Source organism: Panthera pardus, unplaced genomic scaffold (assembly GCF_024362965.1).
Source record: "Panthera pardus isolate Hobbes unplaced genomic scaffold, ASM2436296v1 HiC_scaffold_8, whole genome shotgun sequence".
Taxonomy (NCBI): Eukaryota; Metazoa; Chordata; class Mammalia; order Carnivora; family Felidae; genus Panthera; species Panthera pardus.
In genome coordinates, this window is record NW_026527013.1 from 34,945,204 (window position 1) to 34,969,042 (window position 23,839).

Sequence of the window (23,839 nt, forward strand, 5' to 3'; positions counted from 1 at the left end):
ACATGCGTAGGTTTTAATCCAAGACTTTGCTTTTTATATCGGTCACTGTACATCAGCAACTTCATACCTTGAAAATATTACTCTGATCGTCAAAAAAGTGTTTCAAACATCTTATTAAACTCCTATCAGAACTAAAGTTTCAGTATACAGTCAAAGGCTACCTGTGAAGCTAGAAGACATCCTATTTTGAGATGGCTAATAACACTTAGATTAGTAACAGAAAAAGCCAGAGTTGGTGGGAAAGAGGCATAAAATATCCAGATAATGACAAAACAGAACCTTTTTTTTTTTAATCAAAAGGGTTTCTTCCTGAAATAGTTTTCACACCCAAACAAATGAAATATTTTTAAAAAGACTAGATTTTGGCTCTGACACCCCCTCAAATAGTTTATCTCACTGAGTCATTCGTTCTTGCATTTCATACCATGAAATAAATGGAAACATCAGGAGCCACCAAGTAAACTCTGAAAACTAAATATAAGTTAGGATTAGGATAACAACATTAACCAATGAAGGACTCAAATACTCTGTTCTTTATGAAGCAGATTTCACATTAGAACCAAAAAGCTTTTCCAACTTACTCCCGTGTTTATCTGTCAGGTTGCCGTGCAGTATACTAAATTCTTACTGAAAAGCAGGCTAACGGCTATAAATAATATAGAAAATAAGAGCCAACTAGAGGTATAGCACCAAGTTCCCCAGCCTGTTCTGAAAGCTAAGAACAGATATTAAACCATCAACACTTAACTTTTCCCTTACAATCTATTCCCAATCACACTCATTAATGGGCTCCTCGGGTAAAAGGATGAAGTAATTGGTTTTTCACATGGGGGGTGGTGATGAAAATGCCTGGAAGCAGTATCTGATTTTTTGTCCTCAATTAAATTTTGATCAGTTATTCATGGGCCTTTTTTTTTTATTATTAAATGAGAAAGAGAACTGTTGTCTCAACTTTTCAAGTTCTAATGACGCCATCCAGATACTTCCTCCTGGATAATTTAAAGTTACTAATCATCCATCAAAAGCAGCTAACTCCTTGCCTTCGATTAACTGCCAACCTCTGTGAGCCAGCAACTGGACATACTCATTCTTTTCGCTGACTTATTTATTTTTGAGAGAGAACGTGCAAGTGGAGGAGGGGCGGGGGGACGCGGTGGGGAGGCAGAGGATCTGAAGCAGGCTCTGTGCTGCTGACAACAGTGAGCCTGATGTGGGGCTCCGACTCACAAACAAGAGGGAGTAGGGGAGGGATGCCAGCAGAAAACACAGAAGGCATTGTAAGAAGTACCATTTGGGCTAAATCTTGAAGACAACAAAGAGACATGTCAAGAAAACACATTTCCAGCAGAGGAAATGATGTACAGAAGCGCATGGATAGCCAAGTCCAGTGTTTGAGGGGACCTCACAGTTCAGGGCAGTACAAACATCAGCATGTGTTTTCATGCTGAGTCTACGTGCAGGAGGAGAAAAGAGAATGAGGCCCAGAGTGGGTTGAAGAGCAAACAGGAAGCGTGTCCATAGACAACATGGTACCAAGTTTACTATCTAAGACACGCTTCTGATGGTCCAGAGAGAATACCATCAGAATGATTCTTCCTTTCCAAACTTGTAGGTTGTGTGTTTATCTTAAATTATTTAGCTCGCTATTTGAAAAAGCATACCACACAATCCAACTTCACGGCATACCCATATGTAAAATGATCTATTAAGAAAATGTTTGGGGCACCTGGGTGGCTCAGTTGGTTAAGCGGCCGACTTCGGCTCAGGTCATGATCTCGCGGTCCCCGTGAGTTCGAGCCCCGTGTCGGGCTCTGTGCTGACAGCTCAGAGCCCGGAGCCTGTTTCAGATTCTGTGTCTCCCTCTCTCTCTGTCCCTCCCCTGCTCATGCTCTGTCTCTCTCTGTCTCAAAAATAAATAAACGTTAAAAAAAAAAATTTTTAAAAAAGAAAATGTTCAATGTATTAAACAACCAGACAAAATTATTATCCTTCCTAACAACTAGTACTCCTAATAACATCACCATCACCACCATTTATTGAGCACTTACTACACGCCCGGCAGTCTTTACCTCTGCAAGTCCTCACCCCCTTTGTTGTAGTTCCTCAACTGACACAGGTGGAAAAGTTTTGACAGTTTAAGTTCCCCACCAGAGAACACGCAGTTACTAAGGTCAGGGTCAGGATTAGAACCCAGCCACCTGAGCCTGTATTTTTAATTTTGTCTTAGTTTGTTTGCCTTCATATTGCTTAATTTTTATTTTTTCCCTAGCTTTATTGAGATATAACTGACAAAACTGTAAGGTATTTAGAGTACACAAAGTAATGATTTGATGGATCTATATACACTGTGGAAGGATTCACCCCAACAAGTGAATTACCACATCCACCCCTATCTCCTCTCATACGTACCTTTTTTTTTTTTTTTTGGTGATAATATTTAAATTCTACGCTCTTAGCAAATTTTGATTATGCAATATATCGTCACCAACGGTCACCATGTTATAATTAGACCCTTAGACATTACTCATGTTTAAAACTTAAAGTATAAACTTTAATCAACCCCTTGATAACTTTTATCAACCCCTATTTCCCCATCCCATAATCCCTCACCTATGTTTTTAACCCACTAAACTATACATCCTGCTTCACAGCCTTAGTCAAACGGTATTTGCTACTAAAGGTGAATGCAAACAAAGTCTTTAAAGCACCAATCTGAGTTCACGTAACAGCCAAAATCTGGGGTAGATTTCTGTCTCAGGGACCATAAACAAGTCTTCACTGCCCATATAAAATGGCCCTGCGGTTTGCATTAGGACTGAATCCTTTTCAAAGTTCCTTATTGTCTTCAAATTCTATTAACCATTGTTAATGTAGAAGTACAATCCATATGTGGGATTCTTTAAAATCTCCAAGAAAACTTGAGCATCTATTTTCTCCCTCAGAGAACCACAGAAAGGAGACCAACACAAATTGGTACACTCTCCAGGTTCCTGTGGTCCATTACACTTCAAACGTGTAAGAAGAAAGCCTCAAAACAAAAAAAAATACAGAAACTCATTTCACCAAAATGTCAAGTTTTGAGAGAAATATCTTTTTAATGCAGATTAAAAAGCTAGGATTTATTAGGGCAAAGGTTCATGGGAATATTAACCCAAATGTCCAATAACACTTCGCAGAAACTCAAATGGTTCTTAATTCGGAAAAGCTTAAAAACCAAGCAATGCCATGCAGAGACATAAACCACAGAATTTACATCAAAAACAAAATATATCCCAAGGCCCAAATACATTTTCCTCACCTGATTCAGAAGTTGTAAATCAGTAAAAAAGTGTAAACACCCTGGAACAGGAATCAAAAGACAAGGGTTCAAAGTTCCTGCTATGACCAAGGCAGTACAAATGGTCTCCCACATCTAACTTCTCTGCAATTCAGTTGCTTTATCGTGTAAGAGAAAATGTCAAAGATGTCTAACCATTCTAACATTCCAGAATTTCATCAGAAGAATTAAAAGTTTTCCTACTGTTGTTATTCTAACCTAGATGAGGAAACCAAGACACGAAGGACTAAACTAAATGTCCAATGCACAAAGCTGAGTGGCTTACATGTCACTTAAGTATGGAACAGACTTGCAGCAGTTGCTATCAGGGCTCCACCCACATGGCCTCGGATCCCTCTACACAGCCCCTGTGTGCTCCCACTCCCAGCAGCCAGCCCCTGTTGGCCCTTTGTCATGGGGTGCTGATGCTCACTTGCCCTCGAGCATGAACAACCGGAAGTGCGCGGGAATTCATATCCTCACGGGAGGGATGAGGATGTGTAAGTAACCCAACTCCCACTGCCCCTAATGGGGACAACTGCAGTGTGTAATGCACATACACCGTCTCCCAAGCTGCCCTGTGGAATTAAAGCAAAGGTACCCTCCCTGAGTCTCAGCTGAATAACACACCCTCCTTATCCTCCTTTTCCTACTGGTTCAACTTCCCTCATACCATTCCAAATTTTCCTGGAAATACCTCCCCCACAAAATTACTTCTGTGTGAATACTTTTCTCACTATCTGCTACCAGGGAATGCAAACTGAGAGCAATTCCAAGGTTACTCTGGTTCAAAGTTTTCCAAATGACAACTGCTCACACACAATGCTTGCTATATCCACAGAACACTAATACTGTTACCAATTTCTTTACATGACTGGTTTTAACTTATAAGATGACTTTATTTTCAACAACGACCCATCTGTTTGCCTAAGGAGAAGATAATTATCAACACAATCTAAAAACAAAAGGGATTGATCTGGCTACTTCAGATAAAAAGTCCTGAGCTGAAGATCTTAAAAAGCACACTGGCACAAAACCTAAAATTCTCCTGGACAAAATCTTAAGGTGTCAAAGATATTTAAGAGAGCAACTTCCTCACTGTGTGACTCACTGGTATCTGATACCACCCACTTCTGTGTAGTGTCAATGATATGCGCCCTGCACTCTGGGACGTGTTACTTTCGCAGCCATCCTGCCAAGCTGTGCCTGTCCCTTGCACGTGGCACAATTCCTGGTGTATAACCAATGTACAATAAGCATTAAACCATTTAACAAGGAAACTGAGGCTCAGAGAAGCTGAATGTCTTACATTGTCAGATACAACTGAACCGTTTCTCTCCATGCCACCTGCCAGCATCCAGAACCAGATGTGATTCGTTCCTAAAACTCTAAGACTTTTCCTAGATGACTGCATCTATGGCAGTAAATCCATACAACTATACACATTTTGGCTCTTATGATCACTCTTACGATCTTTGTTTCTCCCATTCTCCCCCAAACTCTTTGAGAATTCCATAGAACATCACTGCTGATTTTCATCCACTATTTGCCTATTGGCATAACCTCTTTTTATTACTCTCCTTTTTCAACTACTGCTATTACTCCTTTTTTCTTTCATTATAACCCTCAGAATTGATTTCACTTTTATGTTCATTATTGTTCATTTATAATCAGCTTTTGATTGCATGCTGATTATTCTTAAATTTCAACTTTATACTACTGAAGAAAAACACTGCTTAGTGTTAAGCTTCTGATTACAAAATCAGCTGGAATAAGTTATGTAACTGTTTTTTTAAAAGGCCTGTACATAAGTTTTAAAACGTAGTTCTCTGTTTAACTTTGGATGAGCTGTCTGAATACAGAGAATGGTTAAGAACTGGGTGAGATCAAAAAATTATGAACTTTGTTTTTTATGTAAGCCAAATGGACAATACCAGAAATGACACATCTGAATAAGTAAGGTTCTGTATTTATTTCAATTTCTTGCTGCAGTCAACACATTTCCCAATTCCTATTTAGGAAGTGATATCAAACCTCACACCCTATTTCTTTACAATATTCTTCTTAATTGCAATTCTTCCTGCTTTAAAGTGATCTCACTTTTGGGGAGCCTGGTGGCTCAGTCAGTTGAGTGTCTGACTTTGGCTCAGGACACAATCTCACGGTTCATGAGTTCAAACCCTGCATTGGGCTCTCTGCTGTCAGCGCAGAGCCTGCTTGGGATCCTCTGCCCCTCTCTCTCTGCCCCTCCCCGACTCACACTCCCTGTCTCAAAAGTAAAAATATGTAATAAAATAAAATGACCTCACTTTCAGAAATGGTCAGAGCTTCCCAAACCCACACTGGTGAATAATATAGTGGGGAAACAATGTTTGGTTCAAAAACAAATATATAAAGCATAAACCAAGACAACTTGTATTCATGGTCCATAAGCTGGCTTTCCAAGCAGCTATGGAAGATACACATCTCTAGGATAAACTCAGAGAGGCCAAAAGGGCCAGGATGGAAAAGCTCACAACCACAAAAGGCACCATGTTCGTTTCCTATGGCTGCCAGAACAAAGTAACACAGACCCGGGGGCTTAGGGGTAACGTACTGGGTCACAGGTCTGCAAACAAGATGTCCTCAGGGCTGGTTCCTCTGAGGCGGTGCCTCTCCCGTCACTTCTGCTGGCTTGCCGGCCTTTTTTGTTGTCCCACGGCTGAGAGAAGCATCACTCATGTTCAGATGGGTGTTCTCCCTACTAACATTTCTGAGTCTAAATTTGCCCTTTTTTATAAGGACACCAGTCTTACTGGATTAGGCCCCACCTTAGTAATCTCCTTTAACTTGATAATCTCTGTATGATGCTATCTCAACATGAGATCACATTCTGAGGTACTAGTGGTTAGCCTTGAAGTATAAATTTGTTTTGGGAGGAGACACCACTCAACTCACGACAGGCACAACCGAACAGACAGATGTGAGTGGCAATGCAAGGAGCCGTGTGGGACAACAGCTGTGACAGCAGCTCTGTGCAGTCTCTGAACCACAGTCTGCCCCTTTTAAAACTGGGCCTGGTGGGGGCGCCTGGGTGGCTCAGTCGGTTGAGCATCTGACTTCGGTCAGGTCACGATCGCACAGTTCCTGAGTTCCAGCCCTGCATGGGCAGAGCCTGCTTTGGATCCTCGGTCCCCTTCTCTCTCTGCCCCTCCCCGGCTCACTCTCCCAATTTCTGTCTAAAAAGTAAATAAATATTTTAAAAAATGGGCTTGGTGATGGCAATAAGAATGCCTGCCTCCTAGGATCACTGTAAGGATGCCATGAGGCAGTCCTCTTCCAGTGCACAGCACCAGGCTTGGCCCGTGAAATGCGGGCGGGAAGTGTCAGGAGTCTATTCCTGCATGTGCGCAACTTGAGGTTTCTAAACAGACACTATGACCAGCCACTGTGTAGGCGAGCCCTGGAGAAACGGTACTGGTGGTGCTGCATTCCAGAAAGCCCTGGGGAGCCCTCTACAACACCAAACGCCTCTCCCTGTAACTGACCATTTCTCTGTGGTCTCCCCCTGACCGTTCCTTAAAGGCAGCATCTGTCCCATGTGCCCTAGCGTCCTATCGACCTACCATCTTCTGAGCCTGATAAGTGCGTTTAACAAGTGATGCATTAACAAACACTCACTGGAAGAATAAAAGAATATGAATATTTAAGAAAATATTAACAGCAAAGGTGTTTCTTAAACATTCTAACCCGACATGGGAAACGGGAAATATAGTTCAAACTATACATCGGACAACATTTCTACTCAGGACAACGTCAATAGAAAATATATATCCATTGTACGCTCATGCTCACAGAGGCATTATTCACAAGACAGAAGGCGAAAGCAAGCTAAGTGTCCACTGATGAATGAATGGATCAACAAAATGTTACACACACGTATAAACATACAATGTATATACCCACAACTGAATATAATCCAGCCTTAAAAAGGAAGAAGTTCTGGCACTTGTATGGGTGAGGTTTAAGGGCATTATGCTAAATGAAATACAGGACACAAAGGACAAACACTGTATGATTTCTCTTACATGATGTCCCCAGAGTGAAATTCATAGAAAAAGAAAGTAGAATGGCAGCTTGTGGGGCTGGCAGAACGGAAAATGGGGAGCTAGCATGTAATTTGTACAAAGGTCAGTAAGGGAAGATGAAAAAGTTCTGGACGTGGCTGGTGGTGATGGCTGCATAACAGTGTGAATGTACTTACTGCCACAAAAATGTACATGTTAAAATGACAATTTTACGTTACGTATATTTTACAAAAGCAAAATAAAAATTAAAAAGTAAATTAATAAAAAATTTTAAATAAAAAAATACAGGGGTGCCTGGTGGCTCAGTCAGCTAAGCGTCCAAATTCAGCTCAGGTCACGATCTCGTGGTTCATGAGTTCGAGTCCCATGTCGGGCTCTGTGCTGACAGCTCAGAGCCTGGAGCCTGCTTCAGATTCTGTGTCTCCCTCTCTCTCTGCCCTACACCACTCACACTCTGTCTCTCTCTCTCTCTCTCAAATATAAAATAAACATTAAAAAAATTTTTAAATAAAAAATAGATACACATATTTTTAGTACCTTGAGAAACATGAGAAGTGAAAAACAAGGTTTTCAGAGACATAAAAGGCATTTTCAGCTTCAAATTATGAATCAAAAAAGCAATCCCTTTGCTACTTCCCTCAACATCCCAAAATTCAATCACAAAAACACTGCTTTGCATTCATAATTAATTTTACTTAAATTACGACAATATTGTTTATTTGAAACTTCAAAGTTCCAAGAAAAGGATTCTTTTCTGGCCTATTAAAAAAATACTTTGAAGTATATTGGGGCAAAATAGACTCATCCTGTAGCACAGAACAAAATATCTTCAAGAAAGGAATACTGTAACTCATGGATTACTGTAGACATAACATTATTGATATACTGCCAATACTAAGATAAATGAAATGTCATACTCCCTTGCAGCCTTTTAATGGAAATGGAACTTAATAACTTTCTCTAATCTCTACCTGAAGTTTAACTCTGTAAGTTTCCCCATGTTAAATTATATTTTATATAAAATAGTTATAAAATCAATTTTATACCACTCATAAAAGCCTCACCGTAAACCTTTATCAGACAAAAAAGAAAGCATCCATTACGCTCCCAATATGCTCTGCTACGAGTTTTAGATTTGGTACTCCAATCCTAAAAGCACCTGTGATGTTGTGATTTTATTTATTTTTTTTTAATTTTAATGTTTATTTATTTTTGAGGCAGAGAGAGACAGAGCATGAACGGGGGAGGGTCAGAGAGAGAGAGGGAGACACAGAATCGGAAGCAGGCTCCAGGCTCTGAACCATCAGCCCAGAGCCCGACGCGGGACTCGAACTCACGGACCGTGAGATCATGACCTGAGCTGAAGTCGGACACTCAACTGACTGAGCCACCCAGGTGCCCCGATGTTGTGATTTTAATAAGAAATGTGTATTTGGTCTTTATCCATGGTCCTAGTATGGAGTTCCTAAAACCCCTGGAAATTCCTAAGTGATGAGAGTGATACAGGTCTGTTATGTGCACAAGGTGACCTGGACCCCACCTAAGGATGGGGGCTAGTTGCCAGGGGAACCAAGCTAGTAATCAGAGGGTCGGAGTTTTCAGTTGTATCCCTCCTAAAGGATGAGTGAGGGGCTAGAGACTGAGTTCAATCACCGATGACCAAATATTCAATCAGCCATGCCTAGGTGATGAGGCCTCCATAAAAATCCCTGACCTACAGGATTCTGGGAGCTCTGGAGCTGGTGAACCCACCGAGACCCGGGGAGAGTCGTGTGCTCAGAGAGCATGGGAGCTGTACAACTCTAGTAGCACACCTTGCCCTGGGTGTGCTTGACTTACACCCTTTATTGTAAGAAACCAGTAGCAATCTAGTAAGTAAAATGTTTCTCTAAGTTCCAGGAGCTGCTCTAGCAGACTGAATGAACCTGAGGGGGGGGGGGGGGGGGGGGGGGGGGAGGGGGGGAGTGGGGATCACGGAATCAGCAAATCTATGGTCAGTCAGAAGCATGGGTGGCAATGTGGACTTGAGACTGGTGTGAGGGAGGGGGTAGCCAGAAGTTTTAGGATTGAGCCCTTGACCTGTGGGATGTGACATTATCTCCAGCAAGCAGCGTCAGAATGGAGTTGAATTACAGGACATTCAAATGGTGTGTGAGAACCGCCTGGTGGTGTTGGAAAACCCATACATCTGAATCGATGTCGGAACCTACCCCATAGGCTCAGTCTCCCCAAGGACCAATCACAACAGTTCTGCCTCCATTTCAAAGGAGCCTCCTCAACACTTAGTCATTCAACCCTTCTTCATCATTTTAAATTAGTGAGGATAATCGGTTTACAACTCCACTATCTCAAAATGTATCTCGTTTTTCTAACTGGCCAAATAGCACATTTATTTTTTCATGCCAATTATAAAAAAGCTATCAACTGAAAAATTCATTCTTCTTTTCCCTATACTGTTGGTTTTCAAGTTTAATGATATGTCACTTTAAGAAAGAGTTCTGAGTCTTAACAAAGAAACACTCACCATTAATAGTTTATTCCCTTAATCAAAAATAATTAATAACTTTCAGCATTCTTTATATTACTTATTAAAGGCCTATGTAAGCCCTAAGGCTGGAATAAGAGTGCATATTAAATGTGGTTTTCCTCCCCTTCTTTTCAAAGGTAAGTTAACCCAAATAAGTCCTTCAAAGTCCAGGCAACTGTAACCACAGCATCTTGACAGCAACTAGGAGAGCAGGATCAGAAGATGGGGGGACATCAAGCAAACGATACCATAGTTTCCTTATAAAAATGTGAAGACAGGTCCATCGATCGGGGGAAAACTAATATTTTCTGATAAGGCTAAAAATCTGGTCTCCACTCCCAATCAGTGCTGAGGCAAGAAAGTCCTTTTCCCAAGAGATTTTCATTTTCTTCCTCTGCTCCCGAGCACACACAAGGGACCACAAGCAGCCTTGCCCTTGCCCCTCATGTCATTCCATACCTTGACTCTTCTGAGTCTCTATCCTGTGGTTCCATTACCCACCTTTCTTACAAGCCAAGGCACTGAGCAGATTTAGAGGGAAAGTGGGGGAAATATCAAAGGGGGTCTTTTATGAAAATAAAGCCTTTATGATTATAGTTAGTGATAAAAATACCAAAACCAATGACTAATATTTATTAACCATTTAGGGCGCAGTGCTAAGATGGTGTGCATGAGCTCAGTTAATGCTCAGTGCAACTCTGGGGGGTGACTACTCTACCTCTCCCCATTTTGCAGTTGAGAAAGCTCAGGCACGGTGTAATTTCATCAAACCTAACAAACAACAGCGTTTTCGTACCATCTTTATGTAACCATTGGGGAAAAACCCTCCCAATCAATCTATGGCACAAGCGTAAAACACACCTGGAATTCAGAGACATTGAAGTGTGGGGGGAAAGCGTGTGTCTTACAAATAAAATACATAAGTAAGTTTCACAAGACCATGCGTTTGAATGAAATGAACTCTGCCCCCTCAGTCCCAGCAGACTGCACCAGGGACTGGTGTGGGAACCAGCGGCCTCTGCACGTAGCTTGAAGGATGTGCCCAAGAAAGCAGCTCATTACTGAGTGGTGGCAAAAAGACCCAAACAAATCCTCTTTAGGAAGTGTAAATTGGAGGTGAACCACTTCAACCCACAAGAGAAGCTGGGTTACTTCAACGCAGAACACTCTTCCAAGTAAAGCTGAGGAAGTGCCCTGGGCTCATAGAAGCCCACTGTCTACACGTGTCTTTGAAATACTCATTTGGGTATTTGGACAAATGAGCTGACTTCTCATGACAATCCATCTTCCCACTTAATAATTCCTTCCTGAGAAATATTTTTCATTGTAATCATAAGAAAACAGTCTAAAACAAGGCCCACTGCCATTATCTTCAACCCCTGTAAATTAGTCCAACACAGACAAAAAAGGTGAATCGTAAGGAAATCTTCAGAAAGTTGGAAATGTGCAAAAGGAAACAAATCAATCATGAAAATGTGATCTTAGAGACAAGAAGTTCACAAAGGATGGAAAATATAATGATGTTCTTAATGGACCAGGCCACGCCCCCCCCCCCCCCCCCCCAGCACTGCATGCAGAGCTCTGCTACATGGGGATACCATGGTGCTGCTCCTAAGACCCACCCCCCATCTTAGCCATGGGCTGCAGGGTGGGGGTAGATACCTTATGCCAAACAGTCCATCTATCAGCTGGCCAGTGACCCAAACGTGAATACAAAATGGTGAGCTAGACAAACAAGATTTTCTCCTAAAAAGTATACTATTCTGGGAGATGGAAGCTAGATGATGTTTTGGGGATGGGAGGCTAAAGTGGGCATGGGACTGGACAGTCAAAGTCATGTGCAGGCAGAAGTTACAAAGAGATGTAACCATGAGTAAGTGACTGGTTACAGTACAGAAAGGGCACAGAAGAGCCAACACCAAGGAAGATTAGTGTTGAGTTCTAGTACATGTCCCTTTCAATAAACCTTTTATTTTTCTTGCGATAAGTCCAAGCAGGTCTCTTTCAACCAAAGAAGATTTAAGAAGCATCAGCACCACCCACACAAGACTGAGAGCACAGAAGGAAATAACAAAGCCAGAATGCACCATTTCAACAGGGCCCAGGATGTCATTAACCCCAGAAAAGGCTTCAGGCTTGGGAAAGCATGTCACTGTGCTCAGGTTTAGACATCTGTGCTTGGGAAGGCTGGCAGATGTATGGGGCTTTCTATTTCTCTTCCTTTATTTGCATGTTCCTTTTCTGAGGCCCTAACAAAGTGTCCAGAGAACACCCAGCCATAGGGTCAAAGTACTTGGTTCTAGGAATAAAGATAAGCAGGGACATTTTATAACCAGAGTGGCTGCTCCCACCCTCTCGGCTCAGGGATGGTACAGACCCTTTTATCACCTTTTTGCTTTCAGCACAGGATAGGAGGAGGCAGCACCTTGTGGATCAGAAGAAATCATGGCTCCTGACCAGTATATTGCCTTAATAACGCCAATCTTTCTCTCCTACCCCCATTACCAACATTTCATCCATTTCAGTTAGGGTTTTCCAGAAACAGTCTTGGTTTGTTACACCTGCTGCCCTGGTGTGGTAACAATTCACAGTGCTCACGGTCACTTTCATTCAAAGTATCCCAACCTGGCAACAAATTATGCAGCCAACCTAATTTTGGTGCAAGCCCCCATCTTCTCCCATGTTATGTACAACTGGTGGAAGAAGAAAAAAGGAAACCTGTAGATCAATCACAAGTATGCAAACAAGTTTAGTTTTCAGGGGCTCCTGGGTGGCTCAGCCAGTTGAGCATCTGACTCTTGATTTTGGCTCAGGTCATGCTCCCCTCGTCATGAGATGGGGGCCCATCTTGAGGTCCATGCTGAGCGTGGAGCCTGCTTGGGATTCTCTCTCTCTCTCTCTCTCTCTCTCTCTCTCTCTCTCTCCTTCTCAAATAAAAAAAGTTTAGTTTTCAGAGATGCTGAAATGTGAAAAAGTTAGTCTTGTAATAAAATACGTAATTCTTACAGATCAAAAGAATTATCAGTGTTTAAGGCAAGATTTAGACCCAGACAGTCTGACCCCAGTCCTGCCTTATGCACATCCTCCTGATACAATTACTAAGGGCACTGAATCAGTGCACAGTCCCCCAAGGGAGCCCCATGCTTGCAACATTCCCCCACACATCTCCATCCTATATGCAGAAAGGGTCCTCTAAAGCTTCAAACTTCCCCCTTTGCCTCACTATCTAAACTCTTCAATGATTCTCCACTGCCCTCAAGAACAAACCTTAACTCCAATACCAGATGCCAGGATCAGCAGAATGGTGCCCCTGCTTTGGTCTCCGGCCTCATCTCTGACTGCCCTGCCACCCGAAACTCCACAAGGCAGCCCTCCTGAATTCCTCGGTGCCCACAAGTCACAACCTTGGTACCCGGACAGCCCAGAAATGGAAGCGGGCCGGGCACATGGAGAAACAGGAAGTAGTAGGAAAAGAGACACCAGACCCACATGCCACCCCCCCCCCCCACAGGTCCCAAATTTGCACACAACTACCCCTAATGCTTGGCCATGTCTCCAACATCAATTGATACATTATACCAAATCCCTCCAATTTTAAAACAAAAATAAACTTTACAGAGTTAAGCCTAAGAAATCTATGCCTTCGTGACTGGTGCTGAAGTGCTATTCTTTTGGAACCATTTTTGAAAGAGGCAAAAGCTGGCCGTGTCACCTGCACACTGATCCAAGTCTGCAGTCAGAATACCAGGAAGCTCTGTCCTCCAGGAGCACCCCCCCGGAGCCCACCCTGCAAAAGCAATGCAATTTCACAACTTCAGAATACCCGAAACGCTACAGTCAGTGCTCCACACTTGGGCAGACAGCAAAAGGCACCTGGGACTGGCTGTGACTACAGTCTATTCTTTAGGTGTCCCGCCACCTCAGATCTTTGACGCACATGAGGTCCAGAAGCCATCACTACTAAGTAAACACGAAGATGTGCAAACATTTCTGGAATGAGCCACATCCAGGATGGTGCAACAGAGCTCACCATGTGACCTTCCCCACTGCTACCTTGGGCTTCTACAGACCTTCACTTCACGCCCTCTTCTTCACGCCCTCTTCACGCCCTGTAGAATAATGTAGAACTGGGGTACAGGAGGCAGGCTGTGGACTGTCTGAGCCTCAAGTGCTCCAGATGTAAATGGAAAATGATCATCTCGGTCCCACGTGGTTGGTGCAAAGATTCAAGGGAACAAAACATATGGAAAACACCAAGCTAGTGCCTAACCCTGAGATGGCAGCAAACAATACATGTGTATCAGATCTGAGAAGGGAAAATGCTTCTAGCTTAGTAAAGCATAAAAAAATGCAAGTAAAGTTAGCTTCAAATTCGCCGTAAGAAAAATAACCGTTGTGAGCCAACCATATCATTATGTCAAATGTACTCTCTGTAACCACATATGAGATTTATCCCTTTTCAGAGAACAATAAATCAAGGTTCAACCAAGTTCAACAGTTTTGTAAAGCAAGAGCCTGGCAGACCCAGAATTTGAATATTGTTCGATTTGAATGCAGAACTCACACCCTCTTCTCTGTTACCCTGTTTCCCAGAGCCTGAAGCCAGCCAGGGAAGGAGTCAGATAAGAGCCTGGAGAAGACAACCTGGTACACAGATCAGTACACCTGAGTCAGCACAAGCCACTCAGGGCAGAGAGACTGGGAAATGCAAGCAATCAGTGTAACCGGATGTTTCCGCCCAAATAGGATCCTTTAGCAACAGTTTAATGTTTTAACAGCCTAGGTGGCTTGTCAGCATGAGGCAGGTGACTTGCTCGCCTCTAATTGTAATTAAGCAAGTTGCTCTTGACCTCTCCGTGATGTTCCCTTACACGTGTCACGAAGACAATACAACCTCCTTAGCAGTAATGTTGCAAGGGCTAAAGAAATGGTATGCAGAGATCACGGTGCATAGGGTCTCTGCGCACATGCGAAATGAACAGTCTTATTATGAAAGTCCTTTCACAACTAGACTTGTTACAGCCCCTTCCTTCCTCGCTTGCCTCGATTGTCTGCATCGTTGCTCAACTTCTGTTACTTACCTGCCCTTCCCTCTTCTCTATGAACCGCACTCAGTCACTGAGACCACAAAAGCTTACTGAATACCTTGTCAGGCGAGCTGGGGAAACTGGTGATGCATAAGAAAATCTTCGGCCTCAATGAGCTCACAATCTTCTATTTGTGAGAGAGGGAAGAAGACAGACAATAAATAAATATACAAAGAAGAAACACAATAAATCACCAGACTTTAAAACGTTAGCATAATAAAGCAAGTAAGGGGTAGAGAGACATCTCTGGGGAGAGGCAGAATCAGATAAAATATTCAGGGAAAGCCCTGTCTGAAGATTTAACATGGAGTCAGAGAGCTAATGAAGGAAGAGAACAGGCCTGGGAGCAGAGGAAACAATGTTTCAGAAGGAGAGCACAGCAAGCCCCCCAGTGCAGGAACAAGCACAGCCACTGAGAGGACCAAAAACACAGCCCAAATGCAGCATTCACATGCCCTAGTACAATTCTTGGTTTGCACGCCAATTTTGCCACCAAACTCTGAGCCCCCTGAGGGTAGGGGCCATGTATCTCCCATCTGCATTCACTCAGTCATGTAGCAACCTCGACATGCCCAGCATTCTCGTCAACATTGGGTTTACAGGGAAGAACTAAACTGACATAGTTGTCGCCTTCAGGGAGCTTATACCCAATACCACCAGGCACAGACCAAGTGTTCAGAAAACCAACTACACGAACAATACTTGCAGGGCGCCTGGGTGACTCGGTCAGTTAAGTGTCCGACTTCGGCTCAGGTCTCATGGTTCGTGAGTTCATGCCCCGAGTTGGGCTCTGCTCTAACAGTACAGAGCCTGCCTGGGATTCTCTCTCTCTGTTACTCCCCGCAACACCCCCCCCCCCCCAAACCCATGTGCTCGCTCTCTCTCTCAAATAAACTTAAAAAAAAAAAAAAAACCTCACTAAATAAACTTTTTTTTGTTTAATGTTTACTTTTAAGAGAAAGAGAGACAGAGCCCAAGCTGGGGAGGGGCAGAGAGGGAGACACAGAATCTGAAACAGGTTCCAGGTTCTGAGCTGTCAGCCCAGAACCTGACACAGGGCTTGAACCCACGAACTGCAAGATCATGACCTGAGCCTAAGTTGGATGCTTAACTGACTGAGCCACCCAGGTACCGCAATAAATAAACTCTTTTAAAAAATGAACAATATTTGCTTGGTTTTTAGTTAGGATGGAATTCTATGCATGCTGAGTTCTAGGCTTTCTACAGCCCATCCTCCTTCCTCATTTGTCTAGAAGATCACCTTCAGTTACATACCTGCCTCTCCCTTCTCCATACAAAAAGGGGTGGCAAGAACTGACTCCTGCACTTTCCCCCACGTTCTCTCTCCCCTCTGCCTTTTTGCACACTGCCCACCCCACCTGCAGTGCCCTCCCCACTTCCTCTTCACCAGACTAACTCGAGTATTATCTCCCAAAGTTTCATTAGGATATTGATTTTACAATTTGCTCAAACGTGGGCAAATCTCTCAAGTTCTTGAGGCAAAACATTTCCATCGAGTAACAGAAAGTGATAAATCAAGTGACAATCCCACACTGAGTAGTAAAGAGAACTGAAGGACAAATGATCTGAGGTTAGGTAGATAATTTCTCTTCCTTCCCAAAATATGAGGTATTATTTCAGTGACTTTCTGGGCATTGTGCCTGCGGAACAGGGCTACGATACACAGGCAGCAACGTTCTCACTACCGGGGGTCTGCGCACTCCATCCCTGGCCCATAAAAGATCAGTTTCATTTACAGTAAACAAAACCAATTTGGGACACTTAAAGGTCTTCCCCACACAGAAGGTCAACAGTTTAGCTTCTAAATTATCTGAGATAGATTTCTTCCTCTAACAGAAGAAATTGCAGCTGTAAAAAAAAAAAAAAAAAAAAAAAAAAAGTCAGATATTTATTCTTTTAGGCAAAAGGCACAAATATGTGAGTCACAACTTCCGGCCCAACCTCCACAGGCTCATTTAGCTGATAAGGACTTACACAGGACCTTTAGTCCTTCACTTCTAAAAGCCATGCATCCCTCTTTCTCCTCCTACATCCTGAAGGAGCAGAAAATTAAGCTGGAGCCACCCACTTAGAAGAATACAACAGCAGGGGCATGGGTTTAAACAGTTTCCTTCAAAACCATGTGTTCCTCTAGGAGTTCCTGGACAGAAGCTCTGGGCTTTGCAGAGAACCACACAACAACTCCACAGCTGGGGACCTGACAGGCAGTGTTTCCCACAAGGTCTACCCTTCACCACACAGCAGCTCCGCAAACCCCACCCTGCCATTATGAGAGGGAACGTGTGCAGAAGGGCAACAATACCACCTTTGGGATTATCATTAACCATTGAAACTCTGTGCCCTCAACCGAAATTCCCATGTGACATGACCTACAGAGTGGGCTCATCTCTGTGCCCACCGCAGCCATGTCATGCTGTATGACATTGCCATGTAGTACAGCATCCTGTTCTACTGGAGGACTATCTGGACCCAGCAACATAGCCTTTACATGTGAAAAATCCCCTAACAATGATGAGATCTTTACTAGAGTACTGAGTTCACAGAACATTCCCCCTAAAAGTTTCAAAGCCAGCCTACGTCTGCAGTAGGAATTATACAGTACAGTAATTACATGCCTAATCTTTAGCAGCCAGGACTGGGTTTCAGACCCAGCTATTTTTTTACTAGCTAAATAACTTTGAGCAAGTCACTTATCCACTCTAGACTCTTAAAAGCTCCTTATCAGATGCTGCAAATCCCCACATTATCTGGCCCCTGCCTACCTCAAGCTACTACTGGTACTACTACTTTCCCCTCTTTAACTATTTGGACATGTTGAGCTCACTCCCGCCTCAGGGCCTTTGCACTTGCTGTCTTCTATGCCTAATACCCTCTTCCCCAAAGTTTCACCTGGCTGGCTACTTTTGGTTACTCAGGTCTCAGCTCAAATGTCAAAAAGTCACCTCCAAGATCTCATAAACCTAATATTGAACGTGTGACTACATATTGTACAATTCCATTTACATAAGTACAGAAAGGAACGAGACCATGGTATGGTGGTGTAAGTGTAGGGACTTGGTGACCCTTTCCAGGGTGGAGGCAGCAACAGGTAGAAACACCAGGGGACCCTCGGGGTTGCCACTAAATGATTAGTTTTTTTATCTGAATCTGGTGACCTGGGCATATTCCGTTTGTGAGAACCCTTCAAGTTGGTCATTTATAATATGTACATTTTCAGTACATGTGTTACATTGCAACAAAAAAATCAAGCCAAAACAAAACAAAACAAAAACCCCACCTTATCAAGTTGGTTTACCTTGACCACCTAATCTACGTACACCTTCTTGGCTAAGCTATTCATTCTGCATCCCAGGATTCTATTTTACCTTTGTGTAGCATTTGTCCCTGGCTGAAATCATCATCATTATTTATGTATGTATGTACAGTCTAGCCCTTCCCCACCCCCATTAAAATCAAGTATGATGTGGCCATGTGCTCTGCCGGCTTTGTTCTCTATCCCCAAATATCAGCACCTAGAACAGTCCTGTCCTAGGTATAGACTGAATAAAAAATGTATGTAAAATAAGAAATGGCTAAAGCAGGCTTTCTAAGACTATAACATCAATCATAAGTCAAATAGCTGAAGCCAAGAGCAGAGGAAATAAGAAATTTCAATGACATTAAACCTCGGGAATATGTGTCAAATGTTAAATTTAACTACAGGGTGGGTGAGGGGAGGGAGCTAAAGTGTCATTCTAGGGACATCTTTTTGAGTGGTTACAGTTATTTCTCAAAGCAGAAACTGGGCCTTTTATCTCTGCATACCCAACAGCTCTGCACGAGGCCCTAGTAAAAACTAGGTGTGAGGCAAGAGTGGCAACAAATTTCTCAAAATACTTAGGATTTTTAAGGTTCGTGGGAAAAGGGGGTCATGTTCAACTGTAATGTTTGCCGTGGCCAAGGGAGTAGGTACGCACAACACCAAAGGAGACTCTGTTGGAAGAGATACTAAGAAGTACCCAAGAATTTAAAAAGTATCTTAAAAGTCATGAGCAATACTCTCCTAATACTGTCAATTCTAAGAGATTTATAAAAAAAAAAAAATTTAGGGGCGCCTGGGTGAATCAGTCGCTTGAGCATCCGGCTTTGGCTCAGGTCATGAGCTCGCAGTTCGTGAGTTCGAGCCCCACATCAGGCTCTGTGCAGACAGCTCAGAGCCTGGAGCCTGCCTCAGATTCTGTGTCTCCCTCTCTCTCTGCCCCTTCCCCGCTCACGCTCTGCCTCTGTCTCTCAAAAATGAATGAAGTTAAAAAAAAAAAATTGTTTTTTAATTTAAATGTCAGTAGTTCTAGGACTTGGATGTTATATAGTTGCTACTTGATAAGCAGACTAACCTCAATGCTAACATGACGCATTTTAATGAAGTCTACACTCACCAAGCAACAGCCCGGTGTAACAGAAACTTAAAAGTAAACTATTCTGGAATGGGGCTCTGCCACAAACTCTCTTTATAACTTTGAACAAGTCATTGAATTTCTTTAGGCCTCAATTTTCCACCTGTGAAATAAGCTGGTTGCACTAGATACTGGCTAATGTCCATTTCTGGTTCTTGGGCACTAAGTACTAACCTGAACTTCTAAAAAATTCTCATCTTTGAAACCTTGTGCTTACAGGGTAACACATCATCCAAGAGTGATGTAAATCAAAGCTGCTGGATGGAGCGAGGTAACAGAACCTTTTGCCCAGTCCTGCCAAACCAAGGCTATCTGTCCCCAGACAGACTCCCTGGAGTGTTGCGTTCAGATCTCACTTCTTGGTTAGGCAGGAAGCCCTGCCACACTTCGGCTAAACACTTGGGTTCCTTGTACAATTAAAGCTTTGAGTTTTCACTGCCCAGGGCCCCATGTGTCTCATCAATTCAAGCCTGCACTCATAGTTAGCACTACAGTTGTTTTTTGTAACACTTAAATAATGAATAGGACTTGATCACCTGGAGGTATTCTCCTCACTGCATTACAATAGTTATTAGTGATTTTAATTAGACAAAACTGCCATTCCTTTCCACTATCCCACCATACTGTCAAGTGCCTATTAAGGCTATTACAGTAATAAGTATTAGCACCTTTTAAATTTACGTTAACAAAAACAGAGAAATGAGAAGTCAGGAAATGAGAGAGGAAAAAAGAAAAAAAAAACAAAACCTTGCATATAATTAGCCAACGCTTAGAGTAACCCAAAGAATCATTGGTAGCTATCTTATAAATGTCCTAAAAACTATGCTATGCATATCCTGGTTAAAATTGCATGTGATAATTTGACTCTCATAAATTAAAAACGGGGAAAATGAACAAGGACGTTGCTCAGCTGTGGCTGAGCCCCACGCTGCCCTTTCTTTAAAGGGGGCAAGAACTTATCTGTCGACAATCAGAAGTTGAGCAGTTGAGTGATTTCTCCAAGAACCATCACCAACTTTTAACCCCCCAAAAGGCTTCTGAATACTTCGACTCGTGCCATTCTGCAGAAACTACAATCTACAGGAGGCCAAGTTTGAACAGCTACTCGGCATCCACCCGCGGCCCCTTAGCTTTCTATTCTCTATAAACGAGGAGAAAGTGGACAGGGGGAATGCTCTGACGTGTGTTTGTGACGAGGCTGATTCCTCGTTGTAGGGAAAGGAGAGCGTTTCCCACTTTCCTCCTCGACCCCCGCATTTTGCCAACTCAGGCGCCCCTGAAATCTGCAAAAACAGTCCCCCCGGAGAAAGTTCCTCAGGGAGGTGAATCATTAATACCAGCCAGGCTGGGATGGGTTTCTGGGCATGTTCTTCACGTGGCCTAACACACGCGCTCAGAGGTCGAGACGTTTCTAAAGGAGAGCTGGCAACGTGGATGGTAAAACCTCAGGTCTCCTAAACCCGGCCCGAGAACTTCTCGACTTGCCAGGCGGAGCCAGGTGCGGTGCCGGCGCCCTCCGCGTGGGCCCAGGGAACCGACGCCAGCGACTGCTGAGTGCTGGGTGGCGCCCTCCTCGGCCCCGGGGCCACACCCGAGCGGGGGCTGGGGAGGGGGGGGGGGTCTCCCACGCGCCCGGGAGCAGCTCCGCGCGTCGCCTCCGGGGGTGCAGCGCCCGCGCCGCCGGGCACCCGCTGCCGGGAGGAAACAGGCGGCGGCGAGGACGACGAGGGCCGGGAGGACCCGGGCAGGCGGCCGCCCCGCCAGCGCCCTCCGCGCGGCTCCAGCCACCGGGAGCGCTCACCTGGGACCTGGCCGCCAGCAGCGGGGGCCGGAGCGCCAGGTCTCGCAGAAGTTTCCGGGCCTGCGCTGCCACGGGGGACGCCATCTTAAACAGGAAACTCGGCGCGGGGGAGCCGACTGCGCGCGGGCGGCCGAGGTCGGAGGAGGAGGAGGGAGGAGGAGGAGAGGGGCGGGCCCGGCCGGCCCCCGGCCGCCCCCGCGCCCCGGCGCGCGGCCCCTCTGCGCGCGGCCCCGCCCCGGCGCCCCACGCCCGGCGGGGCCAGCACCGCCCCCGGTCCCCGACCCCGCCCCGTCTTCGCCTTTAGCCTGCGGGGGTCTTTTGGCCTTGTCACCGCGCCACCCACTGTGGGCATCAGCAGATCCCCAGCCCTGCGGTCGTGGGGTTTAAACTCTACCGAGGACCAAAGGGCAAGCGAACAGTAGTCACTGCCGCGAGCGGTGGAACTGTAACCGGGGGCCTTCGGAGCTCAGATCTCGTCTTGGGGTCTCAGAGGAGCCTGTGCACGCTGTGTCCGAGCTGGCACTTGAAGGAATAAAGGGGAGGCGAGGGTTCTGGCGAAGGCGGTGGAAGCCTTCTAGAACTCAGTTAAGACGTTTTTATCCTTAACGGAAGATCAGTGCAAAACCATTGAAGGGTTTTGAGCCCGGTAATCAGCATAATAAGAGCAGACATTTATTTGGAGTCTCCTGACACTAAGCACTGTGCAGGTAATAAAAATGCTGTAGCAAATATGCTTGATGTGTGACAAGCACTTTACAAATAGGAACTCTTAGTCACCATAGCAACCTTTCCAGTAGGTACCAGACTAAAATCCCCATTTTGCAGAAGAGGAAAATGAGGCACAGAGAGGTTGAGTAACTTGCTGGAGGTCACCGCTCTGATAGGAATGGAAATGATGTTCAAACCCATGCTTTCTCTCCGTGCCCCATTAAGAGCTGTTATAGATACTTTTTTAACCTTACTTACTCTTGAGCCTATGATCATGAGAAAACTTGCAGTGTAACAGAACTAGGCAACTATTGCTGCTAGTTTCCTTCCTTCCCTCCCTCCGTTTATTTTTTCTTAATATATATTTTGGCAAATCAAATATACAGACAAGTTACAAGAATATTACCCCCAAATGCCCAGGTATCCTTAACCTGGATTCCCCACCTATATTTTGCCCTATTTCACATTCTTGATAGGTTGTATATATAAATGGATTTGTAGACCATTTCTTGTCACAAGTTTACCTGCTAGATTTAGCATCTATTGATGATTATTGCTTGTATCAGTTATGACTACGATGATTGCAAAATAGTGATTATGTAATTCCATTCTTTTCTACATTTTTTGTTTACATTCTACTCTGAAGTGAGCTTTACTTTTGCCCACACTTCTTTATTAACTCTTGTATTTACTTGTATCAGTATGGACTTGTGGATTCCTTTTTTGGTGCCAAATCTATGCTCTTTCCTATTACACTCACTCTGCTGCCTCTGGATATGGGTCATTTAATCTTCACATGAACCTTCCGAGGAGGTTCTGCTGTTACTCCCATTTGCCAAAAAGAGAACAGGTCCCCAGAAACACTATGTAACTTGCCCAGGGTGACACAGCTTGGGATCAGACCCTAAAGCTGGAATCTAACCATTCTACTCCACACCCTCCCCTTGAGTGAGTGGATCTGATTTCCCATCTCATCCATCATTACTCCTACTGGGTCTGCCATTTAGCCAGCCAGGTTGGAGTACAAACACTACAAACAGTCAACAGTGTTTAAACTTGGTCATACCTTTAAACTTGGTTGTCAGAAGGAAACAGACTACCTGTAGAATTAATCAAAGGCTTTTTATTCACACATTACTATGGTAAAGGCGTCTGCTACCATCACTTTCCTTCCAGCAGAGGCTAGAAGGTGTTTGAAAGGAGAGTGCATTTTATAAAGAGAAAGGAGAAACTCTTAAGACGCTCTTTGATTGATGAGTGTTCTGTCAGGATGAGGTTTTTCTATTAGGGCAGCATTTGGGGAAGTGGAGTGGGAGGGGCTTTCTGATGGCCGTTCAAGTACATTTGGCCGTCTTTGGTTCACCATCACTAGTATATAACTGGGGACTTTCCAGTTCATCCAGTGTCATCTAAGTTTTTCCTGTCTCATTTGGAAAACTGCCAGGTTCTCAAGGGGGGCCCAAGTCTTGTGTCAGCAATTTCTCAATGTCTTTACCTGCTTTCTGTCATTCTACCTTCTCTGTGGCCAAGGGATTGGGAAGATGCAACAGAACTATGGGCATCCATATGGTTATCTCCCGTGCTTAGCACTGGACCAGGACTAGAAGAAGGGCACAATAAACAAACACATCATGAATCAAACTTACTGAGTTCCTCCTAAGACTCCTCCTTATTTTCTACTCTTATATCCCAAATAGAAAGCTCTTTGAGGTCAGGGATTCCACCACAGGGTTCTGTACTGTGCTTCACGGGGACGAGCACTGATATTTTAGCCAAACTGGATTCAAAAGCCCCCTCTACCCCTTGCAAACCTGTGACCTGAAGTATGTACCTACTTCCTAGAGTTGTAGTAGGTATTCAACAAGATGTTGTGTATAAA

General features: G+C 44.0%; 1 protein-coding gene across 2 annotated transcripts in view; it reads right to left on the reverse strand.

The window, feature by feature from the left end:
- The window catches only part of SUCLG2 (succinate-CoA ligase GDP-forming subunit beta), a 330,026-nt gene extending 308,597 nt beyond the window's left edge, over positions 1 to 21,429 (reverse strand). Inside the window, exon 1 of one of the 2 annotated variants that reach the window (XM_019469764.2) lies at positions 21,253 to 21,429. In XM_019469764.2, the coding sequence (XP_019325309.1) occupies positions 21,253 to 21,336 (84 nt within the window). In that variant the 5' untranslated portion in view covers positions 21,337 to 21,429. The remainder of the gene's footprint in view (positions 1 to 21,252) is intronic. The other variant, XM_019469763.2, reaches the window with a different exon arrangement.
- Positions 21,430 to 23,839: the final 2,410 nt, after the last annotated feature.